This window comes from Mastomys coucha, unplaced genomic scaffold (assembly GCF_008632895.1).
Source record: "Mastomys coucha isolate ucsf_1 unplaced genomic scaffold, UCSF_Mcou_1 pScaffold15, whole genome shotgun sequence".
Lineage (NCBI taxonomy): Eukaryota > Metazoa > Chordata > Mammalia > Rodentia > Muridae > Mastomys > Mastomys coucha.
The window spans coordinates 26,783,572-26,805,305 of NW_022196897.1; the positions used below are offsets into that span (position 1 = coordinate 26,783,572).

General features: G+C 38.4%; 2 protein-coding genes, 1 long non-coding RNA gene and 1 pseudogene across 10 annotated transcripts in view; 2 read left to right on the top strand and 2 right to left on the bottom strand.

Annotated features, from left to right (window-relative positions):
- The window catches only part of Golga1 (golgin A1), a 50,067-nt gene extending 38,507 nt beyond the window's left edge, over positions 1–11,560 (bottom strand). For 3 of the 4 annotated variants that reach the window (XR_004118565.1, XM_031370130.1, XM_031370128.1), the window contains exons 1-4: positions 11,428–11,560; positions 10,696–10,744; positions 9,492–9,753; positions 1,465–1,555 (exon numbers count right to left, since the gene is read on the bottom strand). Coding sequence is in view for 3 of the 4 variants with exons in the window: in XM_031370130.1 (XP_031225990.1) it covers positions 1,465–1,555; positions 9,492–9,626 (226 nt within the window). In the remaining variant the exon portion in view is untranslated. The remainder of the gene's footprint in view (positions 1–1,464; positions 1,556–9,491; positions 9,754–10,695; positions 10,745–11,427) is intronic. The other variant, XM_031370129.1, reaches the window with a different exon arrangement.
- LOC116090122 lies at positions 5,590–6,385 on the top strand (annotated as a pseudogene).
- Positions 11,561–11,687: 127 nt separating the features above from the next.
- LOC116090123 lies at positions 11,688–18,375 on the top strand. Its single transcript, XR_004118566.1, has 2 exons — positions 11,688–11,921; positions 18,234–18,375. It is a non-coding gene; the product is annotated as an uncharacterized LOC116090123 (long non-coding RNA).
- Scai (suppressor of cancer cell invasion) overlaps positions 15,694–21,734 on the bottom strand; it is a 107,319-nt gene continuing 101,278 nt past the window's right edge. For 3 of the 5 annotated variants that reach the window (XM_031370133.1, XM_031370134.1, XM_031370135.1), the window contains exon 18: positions 15,694–21,498. In XM_031370133.1, the coding sequence (XP_031225993.1) occupies positions 21,352–21,498 (147 nt within the window). In that variant the 3' untranslated portion in view covers positions 15,694–21,351. The remainder of the gene's footprint in view (positions 21,499–21,734) is intronic. The other 2 variants (XM_031370131.1, XM_031370132.1) reach the window with 1 other exon arrangement.

Genomic DNA, 21,734 nt, shown 5'->3' on the forward strand with positions numbered 1-21,734 from the left:
GAGGAATTATGAGGCATGGCCTTGCAACAGCAGGTGTGATATAGTTGATGATACTGTGTCTCTGAGTGGGTTCTTTGAGGTTCAAAAGCCCACACCAGGCCAAATGTCTCTTTTTGCTTTCACATCAGGATATAGGTCTTTGTTACTTCTCTAGTACCACAGTAGCCTATCATCATGTTCCCCACTATGATGAAAATGGACTAAACTAAACCTCTGAAACTGAAAGCAAGCACCCCAAATTAAATGCTTTCTTTTGACTGGACGGTGGTGGCGCATGTCTTTAATCCCAGTACTTGGGAGGCAGAGGCAGGCAGATTTCTGAGTTTGAAGCCAGCTTGGTCTACAGAGTGAGTTCCAGGATAGCCAGGGCTATACAGAGAAACCCTGTCTTAAAAACAAAACAAAACAAAACAAAACAAAGCTTTCTTTTTTTAAGAGCTGCCTTGGTCATGGTGTTTCTTCACAGCGACAGTAGTACAATAACTAAGAGAGATATGTAATGAGATTTACACCTCCTAAAGAAGCAGGTAATAGCCAGGTGGAGGTGGTGCATGCCTTTAATTCCAGCACTTGGGAGGCAGAGGCAGGCGGATTTCTGAGTTTGAGGCCAGCCTGGTCTATCTACAGAGTGAGTTCCAGGACAGCCAAGGCTACACAGAGAAACCCTGTCTTGAAAAACCAAAAAAAAAAAAAAAAAAAAAAAAAAAAAAAAAAGAAGAAAAGAAGAAGAAGAAGCAGGTAATAAAGTTAGGAAAACCAGTAAAACGTGCCTCAAGCTCCAGAGCAAGACTCACATGGGTGATGTGAGCTATAGCACCAAAGCTTATCTGTAGCATCTGTTGATCACTCCCTATCCTATAGATAGTGGTCCTTATAATTTTATACCCAAAAATAAGCTATGCTAATGGTGGAACATGGCCAAATCTATTCTATATACACTTTTTTTCTTATTGTGAAAAAAAAAAGATAGTCTTCAAGCTTCATGTTTTTTGCTTTTTTTTTTTAATTTTTAATTTTCTGTGCACATGCATGCATTAGAGGAAAACTTTCAGGAGATGGTGTTCTCTTTCCTCCACTTGGGTCTCAGGGATCAAACTCAGTTGTCAGTCTTGGCAGCTGGTTCACCGACCCTCTGAACCATTTCTCTGACTCCCCTTCCTGGACCCCCAGCATCTTGCTATGTAGCCTAGGCTGGCCTTGAATTTACAATCTTCCTGCCTCCCTAAGAACTATTATCAAAGGCCTGCAGCACCACACCATCCTTTACATGAACTTTAAACACTTTTTATAGCTGTGGCTAGAAACTTCAGGAGCAGAAAAATAGATGCTTTTAAAAAATAAACTTTCTGACTAGGAGATCAGATGGTATGTGGAAGTTACTATAGAGTTACCCTATAAAGCAGGCTCATAGCAGGGGAGGGACACCTGGCCTACGTCCGCTGTTTATGGCTTCTTAACACATACCAGAAAGTCTGGCCTCTAACTTCCGTATCTGTTCATTTCTTCTCAAAAGCTGGGATGAGAGATCTTCTCTGGAGCTGCTTCCATCGGAAGCCTGTTGGGACAGATGAAACGGAAGAACAGTTCATGTGGGTCTCTCGCCCTGTGAGCCAGCACTAGCTAAAAAAGCAACACCTCTTCTTTATATTTATTATATATTAGTTGACTAAATCACTGAAGCCTTCCTAGTGAGGTCTTCCTCCTCCACCTGTAAAGTAGAAGTGACACTACCTTCCTGAGTGACATCAAAGCCATAGGTGCTGTCACACAAGTATATGTTACATAAGTCTATGCTGGTGTAAGCTACTGCAATAAATGTAGTCCTTTATCTAACAGTATAAAATAAATAAGTTCTTATGATCATATTACACTGAGAATATAATACAAAATAAGAGATCACTTTGTCTTCTAAAGATTAAGTTCCTGGAATGAAGGGGGTGGGGTCTTTAACAAAGAACCATATCTTGTGCATGGTTAAGACTTTGTCCTGTATTGATAAAGCTTCAGTATCCCCATTTACAAAACAAAAGGTTATTAAACTAAATCTCCAAAATGTATCAGATTTTCACAGAAAACATGCATCCAATAGTTCAATATATAAATAGGCATCTACTTTCCACCCCAACAGGCCCCAACAGTCAATTATTTTAAAACTTGTGGAAAGTTGTGTGTGGTGGTGCACACCTTTAATTTCTAGCAGGGAGGCAGAGGCAGGGGAATCTTTGAGTTTAAGGCTAGCCTGTTCTATGTAGGCTGTTCTAGGACAGGCAGGACAGTCAGACTCTGTCTCAAAACAAACAAACAAAATATTTTTGGGATGCCAGGCATGGTGACACAGGCCTTAACACCCAGATCAGGAAGCAGAGGTGGCATATCTCTTTGAGATAGAGGATAGCCTGGGTTATACAAAAAACCCTCAAAACTTAAAAGTCTATTCATACTGCTATTACTTTGGATATCATCTGTTACTGCTAAGACATAGTTTACTTTAGGGGGAGATGTTTCTTCTTGGTTTTGAGAAAAAGTTTCATTCTGTAGTTTAGGATGGCTTTGAACTTGGTTGTATTATTGCCTCAGCTTCCTGAATTCCTGAATTCTAGGCATAAGTCACCATACCTAGCTGATATGCAAAATTTCCTCGAATTTTTTGCATGCATGCATGCATGTATGTTTATGTATGTACATTTGTGTGGAAGTCAGAGGACATTTGCAGGAGTTGGTTCTCATCTACCATATGGGTCCCAGGGATCAAACTTAAGTAATGAGGCTTGTAGCAAGTGCCGTTACCCAATAAGCCATCTCTCCAGTTTGGATATTCAGTCCTATCTTGTCACAACTACTACTACTACTACTACTACTACTACTACTACTACTACTACTACTACTACTACTACTACTTCTTCTTTTACTTCTAATGAAGAACAATGAGATGAAGGAAAGGAGGGTGGGGGGGATGAGTAAAACAAAACTAAGCATATACGAAAATGCCATAAGGAAGATTACTAATTTGTAAGCTATTTACAAAATATTTTTGAAATAGTGGCTGGGGAGATGGTTCAGTGGATAAAGAACCACTGTAGAAAGATGTAAGTTTGGATCTACCAGATATGGTGGTCCATTCCTGTAACCCCTGTACTATGTGGGAGGAAGACAGGCAGATATCATAGCAAAATGGTGAGTTCCAGGCTCAGTGGGTAAGAGTGCTTGCTGGGCAAGCATGAGGATGTGAGTTGAATTTCTAAGCACCCAGAAAAAATACTAAACATGTCTGCATGTACCTGAACCCCAGTGTTAGGGGAGGACAAGTGGATTACAAGAACTCCTTAGCCAGCCTGCATTGCTCAAAGGAACTTCTTATTGAGCGAGAGACCCAATCTGAAAGAAGTTAGGGAGCAAGAGGAAGACACCCAATTTCCTCTTTGCCTTTGCAAGTGTGTGCACCTAGGCATCCACATGCATACACAAACACACAACACCAAAATAAAATAAAATAAAATAAAATAAAATAAAATAAAATGTAAGGATTAACTGAGGAAGATTCCCAAAGCTGACCTCTAGCTTCCACATATGCCTGCACAGGTAAGTATACCTGCATATATATATACATATATACACACACATATATATACACACACATATACATACATAGGTACATATATACATATGTTATGTGCATACTTAATACACATCATACACACATGTGGGGGAAGGTAAACAAAATTTAAAACACTTAAAGACAGTCTTTTTACTTTTTAAAGAAATTTCTTAGACAGTGTTTTCCTATATGGCCCAGTCTGGCCTTGAACTGAAGATCTCCCTTCCATAGCCTCCCAAATGCTAAGATTATAGGTACGTGTCACCCTGATGACAACCGAGTCTTTGGTTTTACTATAAAAAGTTTTCAAAACTACATCAAAGTAGGGAGAGTGGCCTAGCAATCGTTTCCCATTTGCCCCTCAAATGTTTTCCTCACATTTACTTCTTCAATTCTTATTTGATGAGGTTCAAATAATATACATCTGGACCTTTCATTCTGAATGCTAATATACATTTCTAAGAATGGTATTTTTCTACTTAGGCAGAACTCTGTTATCACAACAAACAAAACTGAAAATAATACTAATAATACCTCATCTTTCATACTGTTTTTACAGTTTATCTCCATCATGGTTTTATAGGTGGATGAACAATTTCCAAGCATTTTAAACATTTATTTAACTGTTCAGGTACTTGCCATTCACTCTTTACTGGGAGCTGGTTTCTTTCTTTTTTTGTCTAGTATTGAATAAGCTAGAAACCTAGAACTTACAAAAAGATTCTGTACTGGGGATTGAATCTAGGGCCTCACACATGTTAGTCAAGTGCTCTTCCAGTGAGCCTTAACCCCTCTCAGTGTCAGTTTCAAGGACAGGTAAAAGTAGTTTGTGGAGTCACAGCACTTGGGTTCAAGCCCCAGTTTCACCACTTCTTAGCTGCAAGAACCTGGTCTTATTACCCAACTGTTTCCCTCATGGCAAACTGTGACAGTGACTTGGATTGACCTTACAGAGCTGTATGAGGAGCTGTATGACAAGTATAAAGCATCACTTGTCAGTCCCCAGAGCAGAAGTGGACACACATTTACTCCTATTACATACCATCTTCTCCTACTTGTCTTCTCTGTTTTACACTTACTTGGGCCTGGGGGATGCAGCACCAGTTCAGAGGAGATAGCTGCTGTTTTAGACCCAGTATGTTTTAAATAGCCTCAGAGGTACCTCAACTGTTTAGCTGCCAGATTTTTTATTTCTCTTTTGTAATGATTGTAAAAGCCTCATGCCATTTTTAAAGAAATACACTCAGATTTTACACCACCCGTGTGTAGTCTGTTTGTCAAAAGCCGAATCCCGTGTCCACCTGGCCAGAACCCATCGTCCCGCGGAATAAGAGACCCCGGGAGAAATCCCAGTCCACGACAATTGGTAACTTAGATGACAGAAATGGCCTTCTTAGTTATGAAGTTTGAGAACACTAAGATCAGGGCCCAGGGAAAGTTTAGTTTGGTAAGGGCTCACTTTTTAGTTCATGGATGGGAACCTTCTTGCTGCATGGTAGAAAAGGAAGGGCATGTCTGGAGCTTCTTATAAGGGCACTAATCCTAAATACCCAGGGCTCCTGACTTACTTCTCTCTCAAAGGTCCTACTTCCTAATGCCAATAGTGGTGAGCCATGGGAGACACAAACAGAACAAGTTGTTTTGTACTGTTTGTGAGATACCCTAGGCTCTTACACTGTGCTAAACATTAGGAACAGTGGTGAAACAGGCTTCCCTAAAACAGCAGCAGCAACAACAGAGGCTGACTATGAAATACTTACTAAGAACGGGGCCTATAGGATTTCTATAGGAAAGACATATTTCCTAGATGTTTTGGTGTTTTGTTTGCATGCCTGTCTGTGCATCACAGTGTACAGCATCCTTCAGCAGACATTTTTCAAGTATGGTCACAGCTCAGTTCTTGGGGAACAGAGTATACTACTGTAGGAGTTGCATTTTTCCCATATCTCCCCTGATGACAGCAGTCAGTGAAAATCTACTCTCTCCACCAGCCGAGCAAGATGCCCAAAGGAAAGAAGGTGAAGGGGTAGAAGGTGGCCCCGGCCCCCACCAAGAAACAGGAGGCCAAGAAGGTGGTCAATCCTTTTTTTGAGAAGAGGCCCAAGAACTTCGGCATTGGGCAGGACATCCAGCCCAAAAGAGATCTAACACGATTCGTCAAATGGCCTCGATACATGAGGCTGCAGCAGCAAAGAGCCATCCTCTATAAGCGTCTCAAAGTACCTCCTGCCATTAACCAGTTCACTCAGGCCCTGGACAGGCAAACAGCTACTCAGTTGCTTAAGCTTGTACACAAGTACAGACCAGAGACAAAGCAAGATAAGAAGCAAAGGCCACTGGCCCGTGCTGAGAAGAAAGCTGCTAGCAAAGGGGACGTCCCAACTAAGAGACCACCTGTCCTACGGAGTCAATACAGTCATCACCTTGGTGAAGAACAAGGAGGCTCAGCTGGTGGTGACTGCCCATGATGTAGACCCCATTGAGCTGGTGGTTTTCCTGACTGCCCTGTGTGGAAAGATGGGGGTACCCTACTGCATTATCAAGGGAAAGGCTAGGCTGGGGCGCCTGGTCCACAGGAAGACCTGTACCACTGTTGCCTTCACACAGGTTAACTCGGAAGACAAGGGTGCTCTGGCTAAGCTGGTGGAAGCTATTAGGACCAATTATAATGACAGATATGATGAGATCCGTCACCAATGAGGAGGCAACGTCCTGGGTCCTAAGTCTGTGGCTCGAATTGCCAAGCTGGAAAGGGCAAACGCTAAAGAACTCACCACTAAATTGGGTTAAATGTACACTAAGTTTTCTGTACCTAAAAATAATTAAAAATTAAAAAAACAAAAACAACAACAACAAAAAAAAGAAAATCTACACTGAGTACTCCTGGCATATCACCCAGCCTAGGGGATGGTTTGAGAGATCCCTGACATATACTTTAATAAAGATAGATCCAGTTTAGATTTCTGTTTCACAGATATGGGAACTAAACAAAGAAAAGTGAAGGAAGCTGTCCACTGTGACACAGTAATAATGCACCAAGAAATGAAATTTAGCTTGGTGAGGTGTCGCCTGTCTCAGCCCTCAGGAAGCAGAGGCAAAGAGATCTCTTTAAGATTGAGGCCAACTAGGCCTACAAAGTAAGACCATGTTTCAAGAGAAAAAGAAAATAAAGGCCAGGTCTTGGTTTTATAACTGACCTGTGTGAGTTAAGTGCTTCATCTTATTGCCTTTCATAGAACTCCTAGTTTTGTTGGAATAACCGTGAAGTGAGTCAGCACTAGCAATTCAGAGTAACAGGTGCTACTACTGAGGAAAGAGAAAATATTCACCAAACTCAGGAGGAAAGGGTCAGGGCCCCAGGGGTTTTTCTAGAAGTAACATGAGAGGAAAATCTCTGAAGGATGCCCAAGAATCTGCCAGAACAACACAGAATGAAAGAGAGCAACACATTCTACAGAGAGTAAATAGTATAGACAAACAATTCTTGGCAGGAAGCAATAAAGTTTGTTTCAGGAAGTTCAATAAATTAAATATGGATCTAGAATAGGGTATAAGAAAGTTGAGTAAGATCAAGTTGGACAGGTAAGCTATGACAAAGCCATCAGTTTATATACCACAATAATGAGTTCCTGAAAATGAGGACAAAGTTACAGAGTTTTAATTAATTAATTAATTTTGACACAGGGTTTCTCTGTATAGCCCTGGCTGTCCTGGAGCTCACTTTGTAAACCAGGCTGGCCTCGAACTCAGAAATCTGCCTGCCTCTGCCTCCCAAGTGCTAGGATTAAGGGCGTGTGCCACCACTGCTAAATTACAGAGTTTTAAGCATTAAGAGGCATGAATAGATTTACTTTTAAGATTATCTTGAGGAACAGCTACTGGAGGCAGGGCACCCAGATTGGTGGCTTTTATCCAGGAAAAAAGGAAACCTGGGTAAAAGGGAAACACAAATAAATGGAGTAGAGAGGGAAGTTTTAGAGACATCTGGGAAATGGAATCCGAAATAGCTGTTGACTGATTATGCACTAGCTTCTGTTCAAGGACTTGGAAAGATGAAATGCACGTTTTAAAGATGTAGTTAAGGAGTCCAATTTGTTCATTTTGAATCTGAGATGACACAGGAAAGATGTCTGTTTAGAGAAATATACTCAGTTGGATATGAGTGATCAGAGATAGGGAGTGAGGATCAGACTATGTAATCACTTAAATTCAAATAGGTTACTGGAAAAGTCTCAAAGCCAAGTAGTCCCTAAATTCAAGTCAATCTCTATGCCTGGAACAGATTGTAGATGACAGACTTCATTTATATAACATCAACATGAAGGGAAAGTAGGTCCTTCTGCTGCAGAACTCAGCATTAAAACTAAATTCTTCAGCTAGGTGATCAAACAGCCACTCCCATTTTCTGTTTGATATAGGAGCCAACGATAATCTGCTCTGCTCCGATAACCTAATAGCTTTTACCAAGTAATATGACCTGGATTCACGTAGAGGAAGAAAAGACAAGACTCAGCTGACCATGGAAACAATTCAAGTGTCAATCACCAGAAGAAGAAAGATAAAACATGGCCTTTTCAAACGGTGGCATTTTAGTAAAGGTAAAAATAAATGAGTCATATCTTCAGGGAACATAGATGCATGTTTGGAAAATGCTGAGTTAAAGAAAAAAAAGGTAAACCCAAGAAGAGTATGGCATAACCCCTCCCCCCCCCTTTTTTTTGGTTTTTCAAGACAGGGTTTCTCTGTGTAGCCCCGGCTGTCCTGGTACTCACTCTGTAGACGAGGCTGGCCTCGAACTCGGAAATCTGCCTGCCTCTGCCTCCCGGCATACCCTTTTCATGAGCCCCCAAATACAATTTTAAATAATAAATTACTTATGAGCTCAAACATAAATGTTTAGATATTTTAAAAAGCAAGAAAATGATAAATAGAAAGGTTAGGCTACTGCCTATCTGGCACAGCTGGGGAATTTGGAAGTATCACATACGTGGCTTTAACAGCATTTATTAACATTCTACTTCTTACATGGGCACTAGATTTGCTTCATGACTTACACTTTACATATACATTGTTCTTTACATGCTTTCTTCCTTGTAGACCTGGAGAATAAACCTGCTTTTATGTTATATATATTCATATGTAAGAATATATCAATCACTAAAATCCCTTAAAGAGTCATTTACCTTAGTATAATACTCAAGCATTACTCTTTCCTGATAAAAGCAGCATACTGTGAAATCTTACCAAACACACACACATGCATACAAACCCAAATACTTTATGAACAACATAGGATATTGAATCCATAGTGATATTTTCCATCAAATTTCCCAATAAACTGCATTCTGGCTAATTTAAGATCACAATTCACAGAAAATGACTTAAAATTTATGCTTATGGAGAAAACAAGATGTACATAATACATACATTCATTATTTATTCATTTACTTATTTTTTTGTTTTGTTTTGTTTTGAGACAGGGTTTTTCTGTGTAGCCCTGCCTATCCTGGAACTAGTTCTGTAGATGAGGCTAGCCTCAAACTCAAAGAGATCCACCTGCTTCTGTCTCTCAAGTACTGGGATTAAAGGTATGTGCCATCACACAGGGCAAGATGTAAATTTTAATAGACTAAATCAAGAAAGATGCACAAGTTATATAAATGGAAAATCAAAATAAGAGAGTAATGCACAGAATATAGAAGGGGAAAAATGGATAAAAAATAACAAAGCAAATGCTAGTAAGAATGAAAAATGAGAAATGCAGAGTTTTCTACATCTATAAACTAGGAAAAGCACAAAATAACCTAAAAACTTTTACTGGAGAGATGTCTTGCAGTAGTATTTAGGAAACATACACTGACTCCTTCAAACATTCAAAGAAAGAGAAGACACTTACAAAATCATCTCCGGAGTCAGCTCCGATGGAGGCCACAGACTCCTTGCTCACAGATCGTGGGATCCTTGTAGTGCCGCCTGGTCTCTGAGCAACAGCAGTCTCTTCTGCAATTTTCTTCTTTAGTTTTGCAAACATTTTTGCTGTGTGGGTATCTTTCAGGGGAAACTAACCCCTAGGCTTCTCAGTGAATGAAATTCATTCACACTTCCAGGCTAGTTGCATCCCACTTAAATTGGGCCAAAGAATTCTGGCAACACAGGATCTATTAATCAGATGAAAGAGATAATTCCAAGTTAAACAGCTGTCAGATTCAGGTTTCAAAATAGTTTCATAATAAGTATACACACACACATAATAGAACATAATTACTAAACATTTAAAAACATTCAGGTGCTTCACTTACATATATGAATAAGGACATCTGGTCAAGGAGGCAGAATAACCTGCTGAGGGCTGAAAGGCTAAGCATATAGGGCTAGTGTCTGAACACAGAGCTGACTCATAAACCTCAACCTTTTGTTTTAGCAATGGAGCATGTAAAATTTTCCAGGTCAACAACATGTAATCATGACTTAATGTTTTGAATCTTTCTTCTAATAATATATTTACTAAGAATTTAGTGGGTTTTTTTTCTCCTTAAGTCAAAAGATATAAAATATGCAACTGAATCCCTGGTTTTCAATCAGGTGCTTCTTCCTAGAGAGGGGAAAAGTTACAACATAGAAAAAAAAAAAAACGACCAAGAAACCCAGACTAACTATAGTCATCAGATACCAAATTTAAATTTTCACACCCATGTGGAAATGTATGATTTTTTTTTGTGCTTGATAATATTACATCAAGCCACAATTTCTCCCCATATGATATTTAATATGAGATTCAAAATTTCCTTCCCTCAATGGTATATAAAACATTACTGGGCCAGGTGTGGTGGTGCAGAGGCAGAAGGATCTCTGTGAGTTTAAGGTAAGTCTGGTCTACATAACTCCAGGTCTGCCAAGGAGGGCTGCATAGTGAGATCTTGTCTCAAAACAAAATAAAGCAAACTCCTACTGTTCTGTTTCAACCTTAACTTTTCACTTCTTGTGAAGAATACACTCTGTTGTATGACGAAAGATGACACCTTTACCACTTCAGATTATCTATTAAGCCTACAAAATCCTTCAAAACTTTACCCCCAATATCTGTAAACCATTGTACTCACCTGTCTTATCTACTATATTTAAAACAATCTGGAGGTCAAAGTCACTGCTCTGTGTGAAAACAAAGATAAAATAGGTTGAATATTTCAAGTGCAAGATCAAAATGTTCAGCTGGAGCGGGACAAAAGAAGGGGGGCAGGGCTGAATAAGTGGGCAAATACACCTTGCCACTATTGTACTACTGTCAAAGAGATGCTGCTCGGTCCCAGTGATCAGCCTAAGAATTTCTCGTTGCATTGGTGCCTACATTCATGTCTCCCTAGGAGTTCTGAGCAAAACATCTTGAATTAGTTGAAGGCTTCCCAGTGACAATATTTGTTTTTCAGCTGATTCTCACAGCTGGTCAGGCTTGTGGTCTGGTCCCTGAGCCCTTACTCGCACTAAGTTGCTAGAACGACAGCAAACTTCAGACAGATGGTTAAGGTCCAGAGGTGCAGGTCACCGCAGTTTGGATCCCACTCCCTCTGGCTCGCTCTGGAGCTGCGGCCCTGCTAGGGCTGTCAACCAAGGGAGGGGCTCAACCTCTGTTTGACAGTAGGGAGGCCGCGCCTCTGAAAAGAGTGGTGGCTTGGCTTAGGTCGCGCAGGGCAGCTCCAGACCCCCAGGCTAAGGGGGCAGCCTTCGCCCCGAGTCCCCTGAGCACTCTCGCACCGCCCCCACCCCTAGGTTGAGGTCCATCAGTCCCCATCTCGCGGTAGACCGCCTGAGGCCATGGGAGAGAGAGGGAGGCCTACTTGCGTCCAGGGACTCCGGTAGTGCACTTGCTAAGAGCAGCCACGCCTCCGCGGACTCCCGAGGGCGCTCGGCCCCCACCTCAGGCCGACGAGCCGAGCACCGACCCGGAACCGCACGTTTGCCGCGCGCCGGAAGTGGCAGCGCGCCGGCTGGGATCTCCGCGCGCGCATGCGCCCGTGTGCGACTCAGCGTCGGGCGAGTGAGGCGCTCTGGCCGTTGGGCTGGAACGGCTATTGAGCGCGGGCACTTCTACCTGTGTTGGCCGGGCACTGCCACGTCAGCGAGAGGCACCGCAACCTGGCCGCCCTCGACTTTCCCTTCTGGAGAGGGAGGAGCCCTGTGGCGTGAGGTACCCCAGGGACGGCTTCGGGGCTACAGGAAAGCCTTGCTCCAAAAACGACAACGGGCACCTTTGCGTCCGAATTGCTGTCGATCATGTTTCATACAACTGAAAGAAGTTTCTAGAACCTTATTATCCTGGTTCTCTGCTCAAGTAAGATTTCCATATTTCTGTTTCAAGCCACGCATTCTACATTATAGCAACTTCAGTCCTGCCCTAGAAGCAACACTAGCCTAAAGGTTTTGTTGATTCCATCTATTACAATTTCTTGTCCCAGTTGTAGTAGCAACCAGGCAGGGAGAAAACAAGTACTACATAATCAGTATTCTCAATCTACAAAATAAGCGTGAATCTGTAACTCAAGAGAGCTTGAAGCGCCTAAGATACTACCCCAAACAAGGAAACAGCTGTCATTAATACTAAAGAAGTACGCAAATCTTTAAGCAAATAATGTTTATTTTTTATATTGATGATACACTTAATATATACGTAATTTCAAGATACAAAATTCATTTACAAGAGTTCACACTAGATGAATGTATACACATTCCTAGAGAATATTTATCAATGCAAAGTTTTTATTACACTGACCACACCAAAAACAAAACAACAAAAAACAGATATTCTGTAATTTGTTATTTAACAAACATCAAAACAACGTTTTATTTTCCATCCTAGTATTTACGTGCCCTCAAAGTGACAGGCACTGTGTAACAGTTAAGAATATGGGAACACCTATGGAATCTGCTCTGTAGAATCACAGTGTTTACTCTGAAATTCACGTAGTGAAGAAGTGAAAGGCTTCTTCATGACAAATCACACACGAGTTAAGTGATCAACTCAAGAAAATAAATGTTCAAGAACTTGACAATTTCTAAGATCTATAAAATGTTAACTGTAACAGACAAAAGCAGAAAATGACTGCTGGAAAGGAACAAAAACAAATTAAAATCCTTAAGAGAATGTAGGGTTTAAGCAATTTAGAAACACCACAGACAAGACTCTTACAATACAAATGTTCAAGTCAAGTGATACAATAGAATTTTCCCCTTAGTCACTGTGGTAAAATCTCTTCAAAATTGACCAGTAATACATAAAAATTGTGAATCTAAACATTTTACTGCATAACAGAGCTGACCAACAGGTTTATTTTAAAGTATTAACTCACAATACCCAAATTTTAATACAAATGAACAAGACTGTCTCAAGGATCATAGTGATCTGTGAACAACTAGCTAGGCAATCAGCTTTATCTGTATGACAGAGAGCACTTGGATAAGAATTGATACATGAAAACTGTTGTGCTTCAATCTGTTGAGAGCTAATAAATATAACTCTATAATCCCTACAGTGTTACAATTCTATAACATTTCAGTTACAGACAAGCACATGTAAAAAAAAAAGTGTTTCACACTACTAGAAAGTCAAGTATAGTTTATGCTATTTCAACAAGTGCATTTCTGCCTAACATAGTGTAGACAACAGGTTCACCATTATTTTCAGGGTAAAAGAAGATCAACAGAACTTAAAAAAACAAAGAAACAAAAAAACCCAAAACCCTTGATTTAGTTAACTTTTAGTGATACTTTGAATAAAGCTACTTGACACTAAGTCTTAAAATGGAAACTGCTCAGAAAATAACAAAGTTCTCTAAAATTATTTATACTAATCTTTACAGCAAAGTAAAAATATATGACTTCTAACTACTTCATCTGATTCAGTGACAAATGCAACTACTACTTATATTGGTGCTACAAAATGAGGGTAACTTTTCTGGGGAAATTCCTTCTCTTGTAATTTCTACTAAGCATTTCTTACTATGTAAGACCTTCCTGCCTCAATTTTAAGAATCCCACAACATACACAACTCCAGCTGAAGAGCAAGGCTTATTTAAAAAAAAAAAAAAAAGTTTGGAAAACTAGTGATTATGGTCTACGTGGTAAAAAGAATGCTTCTATTCAACTACAAATGGCCACAGAAATCAAGTTCTAAATTACTGTGCTGAACCATACAATGTAACTCAATGATGATATAATAATTCTTAAAAAACAAACCCATTCCTCAGTAAACAGTAGCAGAATTTATTATGTTACAACACTTTATGTAGCTTTTTCCCCCTAAAGACTTTAAAATACACCACTGTATACTTTTAATTTAGGAAAAAAAGTCAGTGGCATGCAAAAAAGGATGGGAATTAAGATTCTGTAAACATACAGTGGCATTTCTCTGTGGTTTTGAAATGTTTACTAGGGAAAGGGATAACATTTGACATTTTATAATGGTTATTAATGCTGGTTTCATGCTTGAAAATTCATGGCTCAAACTCTGTTTGTAAACCACTTTTGAACTACGGACCAATGGACATTCATGACAGTTTTAAACGAGGGGGGAAAAAAACCAGTGATATATACAAAGGTATAAAAATTTAGTTACCTTTCACTTCAGACTTATATAAAAAAAAAAAAACTAGGCATAATTCCTCTCTTCAATTTGAAAGTGATGTAACTCAGTTCATTAATTTTCATTTCATAATAATGAAAATTTAAAAAGTTAAATCTGGGATCTGAAAAAAAGTAAAATCTGAAATTAGTGATATTGCCACAAACAATACTACATATAAAGAGATGATTGTCTTAGGATACAGACTAGAATTGTCCACTTAAAAGGAAAAATATTTGCAACTTGTAGATTGTTTTGTGACCAAATTCAGACTGAGTCTGTAAACAAATCTGTCAAAGGCAATGTAATATACTTTAAACTGTTTTTAAAACTGAATCTACTGCCAATATGATAAACAAAACAAACATCAATAAAAAACCCCAAACCACTCCTTTGAGTATTCTGCCAACTTAAAATTTGAAAACCTCAAAAAGAAATAAAATATTTTAAAATTATGAAATGAAGTTACAGTTATGAATAATAGTGTTGTGTAAAAATGAAACTCTAAACTGATTTTCACTTAAGAAAACATATAAAATTCCAAAGAAAATACTTGTATGGTACCAAATTAGTTATAGTTAATGCATTTATCCTTACCTAATTGTATGTTCTGCATTATTCCTTTCCTGTAAGCAGGTGATTGATCTCATCTTCATATAAATACAATGAATTTACAAATAAATTCTCCATTAAATACAATGCATGTTGAAAATTACATCCTTGTGCTCAGAACTCAGTGAGGATGGGACTTAAGTATAGCTATGTTTGGAAGGCCTAGTCTGAGGAAGATGAATCATCTTACTTTTTTTAACTTATGTGGTATCAATGTTCAGGAAAGGCTAGGAATTGACTATGTGTGCATAAGCATTCTTGAGAATATGGGGGAAAAGGGTTGGTTTTCCCAGCAATTCATATTTTACTGAACTGTAAAGTTACCATCTTTGTTACTGCTTGGGACACAAGTTACAGGCACTATCAACTTTACCCTACTTTTTTTTTTATTTTTTTTAAAGAAAATAAACACATAGGTGTATTATATGCCTATGCCTCACATGCAGGCAGTGCACATGCATGTAGTGCCCACAGAAGCCAGAAGAAGATAGCAGATGTTCTGGAATTGAAGGTTGTGAGCAGCTATGTTTGTGCTAGCAATTAAACCCAGGTGTGGTGGGTGGGTACTTAATACCAGCACTCAGAAAGTGGAGGTAGGAGGATCTCTGTGAGTTCAAAGCCAGCCTGTTCTACACAGCAGTCTCCAGGACAGCCAGGGCTACATAAAGAGACTCTGTCTTAAAAAAGCAAAACACAAAGAGGTGCTCTTATTAACTGCCCAGCCACCTCTCCAGCCCCTGTTTTATGAATTTTAAACAACATATGATCTGCCTCCTTCAAAAAGGTTTAGTTGTTAAAACAACATTAGAGTCTGTGAACATCTTTTGAAAGAATTTTCTCAGAAAAAAGACCACATTAATGCATCTTAATGTATTTCAGGAAAAAGATAACTTTAAGAGTATAATTGAAAAGTGTTATAAATAGCTGGATGCTTTATTAACAATGGGGCAGGAGCAAATGCAATAATTTTAGAAGTGGTAAAATGGACTCAAATTGATTTTTCTCTTTGAAACAAGTAATAAGAGAGACTTGGTTTTTGGAAGAATACAGTAGAAAATTGCGCTGGAGTTATATTTTACAATGCAGAAATAACTTTGTTCTTTTCGGTAAATGTATCGAAGTGTGTCTAAACATCCCTTGTATTCATTCATGCAAACAAATACATGAACTAAAAATATTGCTATGCTGCAAAACCCCAGGATTCTCAATTTGGCACTGTACATATTTTCTGTAATTTACTCTCTCCAACACCATCATCCCAAGTCTGTTATGATTTTTGAGCCAGGGATTCCTGTGGCCCATGCTAATCCTAAACTTACTATGCACCAGAAGCTGGCCTCAAACATGTACCTCCCTCTCCTAAGAACTGGAATTACAGATACCCTCCCTGCCTCACACATTGTGCTCAGCTAGAAGCCTACAATTTTATAGCCTCTTAGGCACTTCATATTAAGAAATCTACCTTGTGTGTGAATGTATGGTTAAATTGTACAGTAAAAGATTCTCAGAATCGAGGGTGGGGAGGTGGAAGTGGGTGGGTGGGTGGAGGAACACCCTCATAGAAGCAGGGGGAGGGAGGATGTGATAGGGTGTTTCTGGGAGGGAGGGAAACTGGGAAAGTGGGTAACATTTGAAATGTAAATAAAGAAAATATCCAATAATAATAATAACAAAAAGTATTCCCAGAGAACTCAGGAATAAAAGGCTCTAAATGTGCTGAAAGCATTTTCTCTGATGAATAGATTTATCTTTGATATGCAATGCCAGCAAGAAAAGTTTACTTAGCCAAATAGCTGCTGTAGACATACACATCAACAACCCAGTCCCCTCTATCCAGCCCACTGAGGTTCAGCCTTTTTTGCTAATGTCCCTTCTTCTGCCTCACAGAGACACTTATATAATGAGCATACTGATGGAAAAAACCTCAGAAATTAAAATTTAGCATCAGATAATTACAATGATAAACATGGCTATTTCCTCAACTTAAAAGACATTTCCTATTTTCTAGTGAGAGCAAAGTAATTTTTTTCAATAGCCCTCAAAGTACTAATCAGCACTAACATTCTAATATGGGCTAAGAAAAATAAAGAACTAATAGACTAAGACACTGCTGGTGTCTCAGTTTCACAAACATAGTTTTTCAGGTTTCTAGCAAATATATCAATTTAAATGGAAGTTTGTGGATGACTTTAAAGCTGAGAATATGCAGCTTACTCTTAGTATCTTCATATCTTAATTTCAACTCCAAAGGAGCCCATTTTATCTCAGCACAAGCCCCTTAAAATTGAAGCTTGTGAAGGATATCCAGCCACAACCTAATTATAGTAGCATGAACAATGCCACTCTGATGTCCTCACAGAACTAAAATAAATCAGCCCACAATGGGTATGGGTATATAATATGCACACACTGCATCACTGCATACCAAGATATTTAAAAGTATGTACACATATATACAAAAAGTTTACAGAGATTTCATATAGCATCACAAAAATATACACATGCCATTAAAAATAAGAATTTCAAATAAATAAGTTCTAAAAAGAGCCTTCAACCTAAACACTCTTTAAATTCTCTAAATAAACATGAGAACAGAAAACACTCCCAAGTCTCCAGGAGACTCAAGGCATTCAAATTCATATCATAGTAAGTCTTCCACTCACAGAGAGTGGACGATGATTCTGGCAGTGGCCAAGTATGCAGACACTGGCACCTTAATGTATCGCCAGTCCAGAACATTCTCTAGTTACTAAGGTGATTATAAGTCTCCACAGATAGCTGAGATTTTTCAACTAGGTTGAACAACCCCCCTCAACCCTCTGCCAGACACAGCCAGAGATTGAACTTGTAGAAGAATGCTTTAGAAGGATCTGTGTCTGATTCAGAAGTCTGAGCTGGACTTCTTCCTTGACATTAATGAAATTCAGTATCATTACCTATTTGAGGGAATTCTATTACATGATGGAGGAGAAAAAACAAAATCAAACCCCAAACCCAGACCTCGAGTCAGGAAAGCCTCAAATAAGAACAAATTACACTTCAATTCACAAACTGTGAAACATTTTAACTTTGTTAAAAAGTATAAAGGGCACAATAAATTCTGTGCTTTGAAAGTTTTTGAGAGCACCACTTCCTAGGAGGGAAACACATACATACAAAGAATATATACTGCCTAAAATCAAAGAAAAAAATCTGATTTTATAATTAATAAAAAAATGCTAGTGGTCGGTAATTCACTGGTGTGAATATTCATTGTACTGGGATTTGAACACAGAGCCTTGCAGATGCTAGGCAAGCACTCTATGACTGAGCCTTATCTTGACTGGTTTGAATATCCAAAACAGTGAGAACAAAATCTTAATTTTTATGTTAAGATTTTACAGCTCTAAAATTCTCCCTCCTGTTTATTACAGAAAGAAGCCTGAGCAACTGGGCTGAGATGAGCTCGTGTATGTATGTTTATCAGCAAATAACCAGTAGCTTCTGACATCTCAGCTTTCTTTCTATAAGACAGGAAAGGTTTAGTATCAGAAATACATGGATACAGAAAGAAAATCTCCTTGTGCTTCACTTTGCTTTGTGCATGACCAGTCTCTTAAAGTCTGATTCTTCCTAGTTTGTTTATAGTTGATTCTTAAGACACCAGAAACTTTATCAGAACTACAGAGAAATTTGTGCAATTTGAGTACAAAAATGTGGCTCCCTTGGCTTTGCTCTTTTTAGTTTTAAGTTTTTAAAAATTCTAAGATTAAATGTGGCTTAAAATAGGCAAATCTACTTTTGCGAAGGGGTCTTACACTGTAGTGCAGGCTGGTCTAGAGCTTACTCTCTACAGCTAAGCATGGCCTTGAACTCCTGATGCTCCTGATAGACCTCTAAGTACCAGGAATGGAAACCAGGGATATAATGCATGCTAGGCAAGGTTCTAATACTAAGCCACAATCTTAATCATCAAGGTAAGGATTTTTAAGTTTCCTCTGCTTACATTTCACGTGCCATTAAAGAAAAAATATGTGGGATGTGTGATACATGTTTGTTTTTATTTTTAAAGGCATAGATTTTTTTTTTTAAAGTTTCAAATTTCCTATTCTGGTTTTCTTCTCAAAAGATTTCAGATCTCTTAGCAATTATTTTTGAGGTGGACTTTTGCTATATAATCTAGGTTAGCTCTGACCTTGCAACCTTCCTGCCTTATTCTCCCATGCACTGGGATTAAAGGCATACATTACCATACCCGGCTCAAAATTGGCTCTATTGTTTTCTTTCTTTAGAAAATTTTTTTTCCCTAGTGATGGAGACCAAACACAGGATTTCTGAATACTAGCTAAATGCTCTACCAAGAAGTTACAGCCTTAGTTTTGGTCCATTTTATATCCACTAGTTAGGAACTGCATTACTTTTAGTTTAAGAACCCATGTTATAATCTAGTTTTACACTGTCATCTCTAACATACACATTTTCTGACCATAGAAGGTCTAATTTCTTCAGGAAAGTCACTTTAAGCAAGTCTCAAAACAGCCAAGTATAATCTAGGGGTTTTTGGTTTGTATTGAACCATCTTAGTAATAAACACAATATAGAAAGGATGTTAGAGTGCAAAAACCACACAAATCAACTGTTCTGGAAGCAATGGGGAGGAAATCAACATGTTTGGAACCAATGCTCCAAACTGTACAATCAACAGGAATAGGATCTTAAGTGAGCCACTCTATTTTATATGGAAGAGTGCTAAAAAACAGACCCATAAAGCTATTTGTCTGTCAAAGGACATCATGCTAGTTACTAGAAAAGCCGGGATTAGAACTCAGACCTCTTGCTTCTGAAACCAGTGGTCCTTATGCTTAGCAAGAAAGAATAAAACAGGTCAGGGCCACTTTAGATGTCAGGGAACAGGAAAGTGTGTGTTGCTGGTCAGCACTTAAGGGAACTGGAACAGGGGCCAGACAGCTAATGACCATTTATTGCTACACTCCAGGAGGACAGTAAAAAAAGGAAAATCATGATTTGCAAACAAATGAACGTAGGCCTTTTAAAAAAGAAAAACCTCTGCCTGGAAGGGCTCTTTCCAGATTAACCTTTTTCTAAGCTTTAAAAAATAATGTCTAAAAGAACATACAAACAATTTTAAAAGCAAATGAAACTTCCTAAGTCCCTGACCCAATCATAACCTGGACTTCACAAAGTAAGTGCACTGGAGCAGATGTGGCCCCAACTTACATCCACATGATGCTCTAGTGAGAGTAACTGGGTTAAAATACCACATCAAAAACTTTTTTAGGGACACAGGAAAGAGATACTGAAAACAACTACCTCATTTCTCCAGGAACTATCAGGGGTAGACCATGAACATAGGTAGAAGACCTTACAATTCACAGATTTCTGAATTTACATGCCATGCAACCCAAAGAGGCCAGGAAGGAAGAACCTTCATAGCTATACCTATGAGATTATCAAGGAGATGGAAGGGAAGAACATACAAAAATCTTTATATTATATACTGAGTCCTATTTAAAATAATAAAACAACTTGTGCATGAATATAAAATAACAAAGCACAGGGAGTTTTAATATCTTACTTCCAAACTGTTAAAGCAAAATTAACTCACAATTTACATTCTTAACACCCAGTTATCCTCAACTCACATTGGCAGTCTCTCTAGCATCAATGCCTTGGAAACTTGAATATGAAAAAAGATTAGAAACTGTGCAGTGAATATACCAAGGAATCGATCACAACACTGTTTAAAACCAATCAAAGAAGAGTCTACGTAGAAATCCTACTGGAGACATCACAGGATTATTAAACCTATGACTTGATTTTTGGCTGAAATATTTAAAAGTATTTTCCTTTGCATTTTTAGCATTCAAAGACCACAAAGAAAATAAAATATGCAAACAAATCTTATAATAATAGTATTAACATTCTAAATAATATGTCATCTTAAAGTTCCAATTTAAAATTTAATTTCCAGATGCAAACTAATTCTAAACAGGTTCTAAAAATTTAACATCATTTAATGAAATTCAGAGATCTCAAGACATCTAAGCACATCAGAGAGTAACTTATTTTCCTACCTATTAGTGTGGAGTGAAAAGAAACTCCACAGAAGGGTTCTGCTCTTGTTTTTCAAATGTTCACGTGGTCAGTTTCACCACTACAAACAATTAGGTATTTCCCAAATCCAGACACTTAAAGGTCCAAGTTTAACTTATGGATTGTCCTCATTATGTAAAAATAAACAATATATTCTTCTTAAGGTGGCAATAGTAACTATTTGAGTGTGGGGGTGGATGCTGGAGGTAAGTATCTAGTGCCAAAACCAAAAAAAATAAAAATTTCAAGATTGAGACTTTAAAAGACTTGAAAGATTATATTTTAAAATTTACCCTAAAAGTTTGAACTTTTCAGTTTGCTTTTAAAATGGTGGTTCCTAAATCCAAAAATAAAAACCAAGTAACACACTGTCATTACATTAAAAAACTGCACCATTTAAAATCTGTGGAAAATGAAAAGCTGTTAAACAAGAGGGTTTTAATAGTCATCCATAGAATTCTCAAAAAAGATGTTTCGAACATCCAGAATGGAGGCCAATTCCAAAATGTGCTTCTGAAGGTGAGGGTTCTCCACAGTTTCATCCCTTGGCAGTTGTGGATAGGATTCTGGGTAATTTCGAGTTTCCTGGTAAATAAGGAAAGTCAGGTGTCACAGAGTGCTGGGAGGAAATTACTTGGCTTAACACTATTAAGGAACAGTTAAATGTTTATTTTCTCCTCTTACCAGTTATTATTACTAGTATATTTGCTTATTTTTTGACTTTTAGACAGGATCTTGTTATTCCTCAAACAAGTGGTAATGTTCTTTTGTCAGTCTCCTGAGAACACAACCACATTTGGCTACTGTACTGAAGTACTAAC